Source organism: Protobothrops mucrosquamatus, unplaced genomic scaffold, assembly GCF_001527695.2.
Source record: "Protobothrops mucrosquamatus isolate PMUCROS unplaced genomic scaffold, P.Mucros_1.0 scaffold_133, whole genome shotgun sequence".
Lineage (NCBI taxonomy): Eukaryota > Metazoa > Chordata > Lepidosauria > Squamata > Viperidae > Protobothrops > Protobothrops mucrosquamatus.
Window position 1 is genome coordinate 727,025 of NW_015386209.1, and position 9,023 is coordinate 736,047.

The 9,023-nt window shown below is 41.6% G+C and overlaps 1 protein-coding gene across 1 annotated transcript in view; it reads left to right on the plus strand.

Moving 5' to 3' along the window:
* Positions 1-1,040: 1,040 nt before the first annotated feature.
* The window catches only part of EPHX1 (epoxide hydrolase 1), a 16,980-nt gene continuing 8,997 nt past the window's right edge, over positions 1,041-9,023 (plus strand). The window contains exons 1-4 of the mRNA XM_015818006.1: positions 1,041-1,158; positions 5,887-6,097; positions 6,561-6,741; positions 7,130-7,360. Coding sequence (XP_015673492.1) covers positions 1,130-1,158; positions 5,887-6,097; positions 6,561-6,741; positions 7,130-7,360 — 652 coding nt within the window. The 5' untranslated portion in view covers positions 1,041-1,129. The remainder of the gene's footprint in view (positions 1,159-5,886; positions 6,098-6,560; positions 6,742-7,129; positions 7,361-9,023) is intronic.

Here is a 9,023-nt window from a genome sequence, read left to right on the forward strand (position 1 = left end):
GCTGGGCCAGCTGGTGGTCGGCCTGCTCCGTCTCTGCCGCTTGCCAGCTACGCCTCGGCCGGCGCAGGGGGCGGAACCATGCATGCGCGGCGCTCCCGGGCAGGGAAAGTCCTCGACTTATGACCGGTTGGGTAGTCCTCGACTTACGACCGGTTTAGTCCTCGACTTACGACCGGTTTAGTCCTCGACTTACGACCGGTTGGGGTCGCGGCATTAAAAAGGTTGAGAACCACTGCGCTAAAGTAAGAGTAAAGGTAAAGGTGTACGACTCTAGGGGATGGTGCTCATCTTCGTTTCTTAGCCGAGGGAGCCAGTGTTATCCGAAAACACTTCTGTGGCCGTGGGGCCAGCATGGCTATACACACCGAAGCGCACAGAACGCTGCTACCTTCCCACCAAAGTGGTACCTATTTATCTACTTGCCTTTACATGCTTTCAAACTGCTACGGGGGCAGGAGCTGGGGAAAAGTAACAAGAGCTCACCCCCCGTCATGCAGCAATAGCAATAGCACTTAGACTTACACACCACTTCACAGTCCTCTCTAAGCGGTTACAGAGTCAGCTTATTGCCCCCAACAGTCTCAAAAAAAAAAAACCCCACACAACTCTGGGTGGTGTACAAAAGCCAAGAATGAGAAAGCAGATAGTTGATCTATTTGCTAAATTTATATACTGCCTTTACTTCAGAAAAAAGCAAAATGAATGACATTCAACAAGATTCCCTCCTTCATTTTTTCCCAAAACAAAATATTGGCTAGGCCTAGGGTAAGTTAAATGATGGTGATCTGCCCAAAGCTATTTTCAATGAATTTCCATAGTTGAGGGTAAACTTGAACCTAAGTTGTCTTAAATCTAATCCAACATCCTGTTTTTGTGGTTGCTTTGAGAAATACAGCCCAAGTTCTTTGAAAAATAAATGAGTAATCATAGGATCCAAGATATGTGTCTTTGCAAGCAACCATGGAAACAGGTTTTAGACGGCAGGTGGCACTAAAAGACTATGTTAACTTCATAGTCTATATCCTTCAGCTCACATACCAAAGGTCAGTTGAAACAGGAAGTATCCAGAATTATTTCAACCCAGCACAAGCTAAGTTGAATTTATGCGTGGCTCTTCTTAATTGCAGACATGTGGCAGGAGTTTCTGCAGACTGTCCGGTGAGTGTAAAAAGCGGCAAGCAAACTAGGGAGAAGGCAGCATTTGAGTGACAGGCAGTTTACATTTGCCTGGATTTCTACCAAAGAAGCCAGTTGGGTAGTGAAGAAGCACCGATCATACTGCTGCTGGAGGGGAGGGCAGGTCTTCAATATCAAGGCAGCCACTCCTAGTTGTTATGGACACAAATGGGTGCTATAAAAGCGATAAGATTTTATTATGGAGCAATGAAGTTGCAGTGCTTGCATCCTCAGGCTGTAGATGTATATTTTAATTCTTGCCTCTTATGTAATTATGCATAGAAAAAAATGGTGGAGAAATCCTCTTAACATAAGGAAACATACATATATGCATGGAACGAAGGAAAGTACATTTTGTCCTGAGGATAAAATGGAAGAACCATACTGTAGTTTTTTCCCTTTGCAAAAGATTGAGGAAGTGAACTTGAAGTCTGTTTCAAATTAACATTCCTAAAATTCCTTGGTGCTGAATCAACCACATAAGGACTCTGAACAGCTAAATCCTTTGGAGATATTCTTTTATATAATCCACAGCAACATGCTTTACATGAGGTTGCTCTTGAACAGCCTTCAGAAGTTTCAACTGGTGCACAGTGCAGCTGTCTAGGTAGTAAAAGGTGTTGGATGTTTGACACAACTGCTACGTGAGTTGCATCGGTTAATAGTGTGTGTTTTCAGGTGCAATTCAAGGGGTTGGTTGTCACTTTCAAAACCCTTTGTGGCTTTGGGACTCAGTTACCTGAGGGATTGTTTTCTCTAAATTGTTTTTAGGTATCCAATCCAGTTTGGCAGGTTGGGCATGCTCTGGGTTCCAACAGCCAAGGAATGTTAGCTGGCTAGCAGTGGTGGCTTTTCTGCTATAACCCCTGTTGTAACAATCTCTCTCCAGAGATTAGGATGCGCCCGAAACTGTTGGTGTTTTGTAAAGCCTTGAAGAACTGGTTATATGCCCAGGCCTAATTATGCGCCCGGGCCTGGGGTACCAAGTTTGTGATAAGTCCCATTTCATGGTTATGGTAACATCTACAATTCTCTTTTTTTTTCCAGTTACCACATACATATTTTGTATTTTTACTTGTTCTTAAACAAGAGTCACTTGTTTAAGAAAAGCAGCCATAGAAATTGAATAAAATAAATAAATTCCTTAAACCATGATGTCTGAAAACCAGCCCTTTGAATTGCACCTGGAAACACACTGAGTGTTAAATTAAGCCTGTTTCAGTTGGCTAAGCATTTTATCTCCCTAGCTCTTATCAGTTTAGTGCAAGGTGAAATCATGTAAAAATGGAACGATGACACCAACCTCTCCCCTATCCCTGTTGCTCCTGAAAGGAGTACAAAGGAATCCACCAATCAGCTTTTTATTGCATATATCAGAGGTCCCCAACCTTTTGGGCACCAGGGACCGGTTATGTGGCGAGAGGGGGGATGGTTTTGTGTGCTGCCTGCATCCCACTGATGGGGCTTTGCTGGTTTGTGCAGCCCGGTTGTAGACATACCGCAGCCCGGTACCGGTCCACGGAGCCGGGGTTGGGGACCCCTGGCATATATAACAAGAAGAAAAGAAGCAGGGAAGGCAGGAATCATAAGTAAAAGATCTACTTATGACTTAGCTCCATTAATGATTGATGTTTTTTAGAAATTTATGCAATTGAATGGAATGCAGGAGTAGGATATAGAAAAGAGCATAGCAATGACAGAGTTCTGTGGTTAGACCTAGTCCTGTACACAGTGGGAAGGTGATGTTTTCCTTGCCAGGTAATAATGAGCAAAAGAGAGGGGTAATTCATCCAATTGCTTTATATATTCACACTAAATGCATAATCAGAATAGCTCCATTTATTAATGAAATGATACAGAAGCAGCAGAGACAGGATAGAGATCAGCAACAGGGCCCACAAATATTAGGCTCTTGTAGGACTTAGCTTCCTAATCAAACAATATAGATAGATCCTGGAGGTCGCTAACATTGAAAAAATCATTTTGACATTAAGTGAGGAATAAGAGCGAGCCATTTTTTTCTAGCAATTAAGTCGCCAGGTTAGAAACCAGGAGCTGTGAGTTCTAGTACCACCATAGCATGAAAGCCAGTTGGGTGACTTTAAACCAGTCACGGTTTCTCAGCCTATAATGTCAGGCTCAGGCAACAAGCCAGTTGGTTAATTTCTGTTGCAACCAATAGATCAATACTTGGTTGATCCAAAAAAAGAAGACGCTGAATCTGCAGGAAATCAGAAAAAAAATCAAGTGGGGAAAGAATAATCTTCTTAACCCAGAGTTCATGGTAATTTAGGAATGAGAGGAGTAAATGACCATTTTTTCCTCTCCCTTATTGATCAGTTTGAAACAGCACTATAGGAGTGAAGACAATCACACTGCTGTCTTCAAAGTAATTTGGAAAGATTAAAGAAATGTTGCCCTAGAGAAGTGCCCTACATGAAATATTTCCAGCTACATTACAGAAAATAGAAGTTTCTTTCTCTGTGCCAGGAAAGCACTAAATAATATTAAATAAATCACTAAATGATATTACATAAGTCACTGTCTTTCCTATATTCAATTAACATTTGGGAATAATAGCAGCACCTTAGAATGAAGTTTAAAGATGAGAAGGAGAAGCATTTTAAATTCTTAAACACTATATAGATGATATGCTATTATTATGTCTCTGCTTGGATGGAAACTAAAATAATTTCTCTGTTTTTTTCTTCATATGCCACTGATCCCAGGGCAAAGGGCAGTTTCAGGCTTTTTCTATTGCAAAAAAAGTAAATATATAACCCAAAATCATGTGCCAAGTTAATAGTTGTTTGAAGAGACCTTGAAGAAGACACTGGAGTAAGGTTTTCAAAAATGAAATGTGCACTGTTTATTTGGCTTTAATAGATCATTCATTTAGTTAAGGTTCTTTTTCAGGTAGATAATCTTCTCCCCACACTACACCCAATGTGTAGCTATTGCTCATTCTCTATAAAGGATTGTGCTGTTGTTTTTGGAAATTTACATGCTTTTTTCCACTGATAGTCTTCACCCTTTATTACTAAATATTTGAAAAATATTCTGTTTAAAACTGTATGCTAACGTGACTGGTATAGGGGAAGTTCTTCCTTTTGTTTTAGGAACCCTAGATATGCTAGAAGCCGTTTAAATATGTGGGGGGTTGTTGATTGATCAGCGGTGTTCACTTTTTGGTGCCATTCTCGGCTTTTGATGCCAAAATACTCGTTCTGGGTGCGAGTGTCTTTAGCTAAACTACTGGTTCTAATGAGACAACTTACCTCCAGAAGCTGAATGCTCCAACACTGGAAGTTTTTAAGAAGAGACTGGACAACCATTTGTCTGAAATGGGATAGGGCAGTGGTGGCGAACCTATGGCACGGGTGCCAGAGGCGGCACTCAGAACCCTCTCTGTGGGCACGCGTGCCGTCGCCCCAGTCCTAGGCCTTCAGCTGGGTTTTATAAAACCTTTTCGCTTTAGGCATCTGCTGCCATGTGCAAAAAAAAAAGGTTCAATCAATCAGTCAATTTCAACTTCTCGCGGGAAAAAAAAAGATCTTGCAAAGTTGGAATTGATTGATTGAACTTTTTAGTCCCACCCAGTCTGCCATTACCACCGCAGCCACGCCCACCCAATGGGCCACACCCAGCCAATGGGCCACACCCACCCGGCACCCGCCGCTGCATAAGTGGGTTTTGGGTTGCAGTTTGGGCACTCGGTCTCTAAAAGGTTTGCCATCACTGGGATAAGGTTTCCTGCCTGAGCAGGGGGCTGGACTAGAAGACCTCCAAGGTCCCTTCCAACTCTGTTCTTCTATTATTCTGTTTAGCCATAGTAGCTATGTTTCATGAGGGGTGAAAAATCCAAAGCTTGAAAGCCGATATCTTTAATAAACTAACTACAGTATTGCAAATCGCTACAAGTTTTCAAGTCTTTTTACTCAGCTAGCTTCCACATCCAATACAGTTTGAAGTTCCACCCAGATGCAGATTAATATCTGTTGAAGTGTGTCAGTTCACATATCGACAAGTCGTCACTTTTGAGAAATACTGATATATTTCTGTGGCTTGAGCTGAGACTCAGTATGGTCAAGCTCTTCAGTCATTGAATCTGTAGGCTTCTAGACAACCAGTTGTTTTTTGCTTTGGCTTTTCTAGGGAAGTTGATAAATAAATCAGGGACAAACTTGCCTGTCCAAGAAAAAAACAAACAAGACTTATACACTTTACCCATTGTATGTTCTCTGCTCCCCAATTTTTATTTCAGGTGCCACTACTTACCTTACTGATAGAAACTGGGTTCGCCATTTCTGTTGTGTAGCAAGCATCAGCATGAAAGGGTGGCAGAATTGTATGAAGATGCAGCGATGTCTTTAAGGAAGGGTTAAAAACACAGTGGCCACAGGACTGAAGTCCCATCCCTTTGCTACCGTGTTCAATGCAAGATGTATAAAAAGTATAGAGCTTTTGATCTCATGATTGTGGCTATCAACCTGCCTCTTTCGATCCATTCTCTGACATCCCTGTCCAGATATAATCCATGCTATCTCAATGATCTGTTATCTTGAAACTCATTTATATTTTAAATTCTGGGGAAATCTGTTTTCACAAGCTCATCATTTTATCTGCAGGGGCAGGCTGCAAATGTCATTTTTCTTCTTTCATCAGAGTTCCTTTCAGCTTCTACCTCACATTATTTTGATTATTTTGTAGGTCTTTTGACACATCTCAGCAAAATGTGATCACAGCATCTTGTGTTGTAGGAGGTGGAAGCCTCCTGATTTACTGGCTCCTGACGAGGCGCAGGATGAAGACCCTAGAAATAGGAGATGGATGGTGGGGGTTAGGTGAAAAACCATCAAGAAGTCAAGAAAATCATATGATTAGACCATTCCAAGTGAAAACGTCTGAGAAAGAAATCCAGGTATGAAGGAACATGAGCGAACTTAAGAGACTTTGAAAATTAACTATACTGCCAGAGTGATCCATATGGAAGATTAGAGGAGTCAAGATGGCGGCTGCAAGTGCAGAATCGACCCACCCAACCCCCTTTATGGCAGACTGCAACTCAACTATGAACATCCCTTATGTCTGTCCTTATATATTATTGTGCATCATTTACCTCACACTATATAATAACTATGTTAAATTTGGCATGTCAAATATATGTCAGAAGTTCATTATAGATTGTATAATGTATGCATACTTATGTGTCCCATTAGCTACTATGTAGAATATTATGCAACTACAGTTCTGTCCAGTGTTGCATGAGTTCAAGTAAAATACAAACAGCTGTCTTTTTAGGCTGCCTTCTCCAGCAACAACATGCTTTTAAAATATCTAATATAGTATCATCTCCATAAGAAATTCTCTCTCTCTCTTTGTAGGATTTGTACCGAAGGCTTGACCAGACTCGCTATACACCACCACTAGAGGGAGCTGCCTTTCATTATGGTTTCAACTCAGACTATTTGCAGAAAGTGGTCTCCTATTGGAGAAATCAGTTTGACTGGCAGAAACAAGTTAAAATCCTTAACCAGTACCCACATTATAAAACTACTATTGAAGGTAAATTCTTCCCCACTGAACTTTATATATAGCTCTCCTATAATGGAACAAATATCTCTGGTCCTGCCTGTTTTTGAATTTCACATTAAACTTCCTCTGTTATACAGTAGCAGGGGGTGGGGGATGGGGTGTTGTTGTTCCATTCAGTCATGTCCAATTCTTAGAGACTGCTTGGAAAAGGTCCCTGCATTTTTCTTGCCAAGATTTTTCAGAAGTGGTTTGCCATTTCTTCCTTCCTAGGCTGAGAGATAGTGACTGGACCAAGGATACCCACCTGGCTTTGTGCCTAAGGCAGGACTAGAACTCATGGTCTCCCAGTTTCTTTCACCACTGCACCAAACTGGCTCTCATTTAGCACTCACTGTTAATTGTATTGAATTTCCAACAGGGATAGAAGTTCATTTCATTCGTGTGAAACCATCTCATATCTTAGAAGACCAAATTGTCAGACCTTTGCTGATGGTGCATGGCTGGCCTGGCTCCTTTTATGAATTTTACAAGATCATTCCTTTGCTTATTAATCCACCCGGTCGTGTTTCAAACAGTGAAGATGTAGTCTTTGAGATCATTTGTCCTTCCATCCCGGGCTATGGCTTTTCTGAGCCTCCCCACCATCAGGGTAAGTTATTTTCCTAGCAAACAGTTTTAATTTATTATAATTAAATAATAATGATATTTTTTCTTTATAGAGAAACATGGAATAATATTAAGCAAATAAAGTTATAACCAGTAACCAGCACGGGTTTGTCAAAAACAGATCATGCCAAACCAATCTTATTTCATTCTTTGATAAAGTGACTAAATCAGTAGACCAAAGAAACGCTGTGGACATAGTATACTTAGATTTTAGTAAGGCGTTTGACAAAGTAGACCACAACCTGCTGCTTAGTAAGCTAGAAAAAGGTGGGATAGACAACAACACCATCAGCTGGATCTGTTGATGGCTGACAAACCGTACTCAGCGAGTAGTCCTCAATGGAACTACATCCACATGGAGAGAAGTAAACAGTGGGGTACCACAAGGCTCCATCTTCGGCCCAGTACTCTTTAATATTTTCATAAATGACTTAGACGAGGGAATTGAAGGGAAACTCATCAAATTTGCAGATGACACCAAACTGGCAGGAGTAGCCAATACCCCAGAAGACAAACTCAGGATCCAAAAAGATCTTGACAAACTTGAATAATGGGCCTTATCCAACAAAATGAGTTTCAATGTGGAGAAAAGCAAAGTTTTACATTTAGGCAGGAAAAATCAAAGATACAAGTACAGATTGGGCAAGACCTGGCTGAGGGACCTTGGAGTCCTAGTTGACAATCACTTGACTATGAGACAGCAGTGAGCAGCAGCAGCAGCAGCCAAAAAAACCAATATAATCCTGGATTGTATAAACAGAAGCATAGAATCAAGATCATGCGACATATTAGTACCGCTTTAAAAAACCTTAATAAGACCACGCCTGGAATACTGCAACCAATTTTGGTCACCATATCACAAAAAAGATGTTGAGAGTTTGGAAAAATTCAGAGAAGAGCAACTAAGATGATCAAAGGCCTGGAGACTAAAACATATGAAGAATGGCTGCAGGATTTGGGTTTGGCTAGTCTAAAAAGAAGAAGAAACAGGGGCGACATGATAGCAGTATTCCAGTATTTGAGGGGCTGTCACAAAGAAGAGGGGGTCAAACTATTCTCCAAAGCACCAGAGGGCAGGACAAGAAACAATGGTTGGAAACTGATCAAAGAGAGAAGCAACCTGGAATTAGGGAGAAACTTCCTAACAGCAAGGACAATTAACCAGTGGAACAGCTTGCCTTCAGAAATTGTGGGTGCTCCATCACTGGAGGTTTTTAAGAAGAGACTAAACAGTCACTTGTCTGAAATGGTATAGGTGCTCCTGCTTAAGCAGGGGGCTGAACTAGAGGACCTCCAAGGTTCCTTCCAGCTCTATTCTATTCTAACATGTTGGGCACTCTATGGCTATACAACTATATGTCAATACAGTCTTATGTCATTTTAAGAGTTAGTGGATTTATTGTGGCCTTGGTTTGGATGGACTATTTCTTCAGGTATAAGGAAGAGAAGTACGGTCAGTGGGAGAGGCAGATACGGCGGGAGCAGAGGACCATATCAGGTTAGGGGAGCACGCACACGCTATTTACAAGCTTGTGGGTGCTCCGGTCCTCAGGCCCCTACTCGGTCTCCAGGTGATTTAGATCCCCCGGCCCGGGACTGCCGGCTGTTGTTATGTAATGCCAGGTCCATGGTAAATAAGGCCCCCC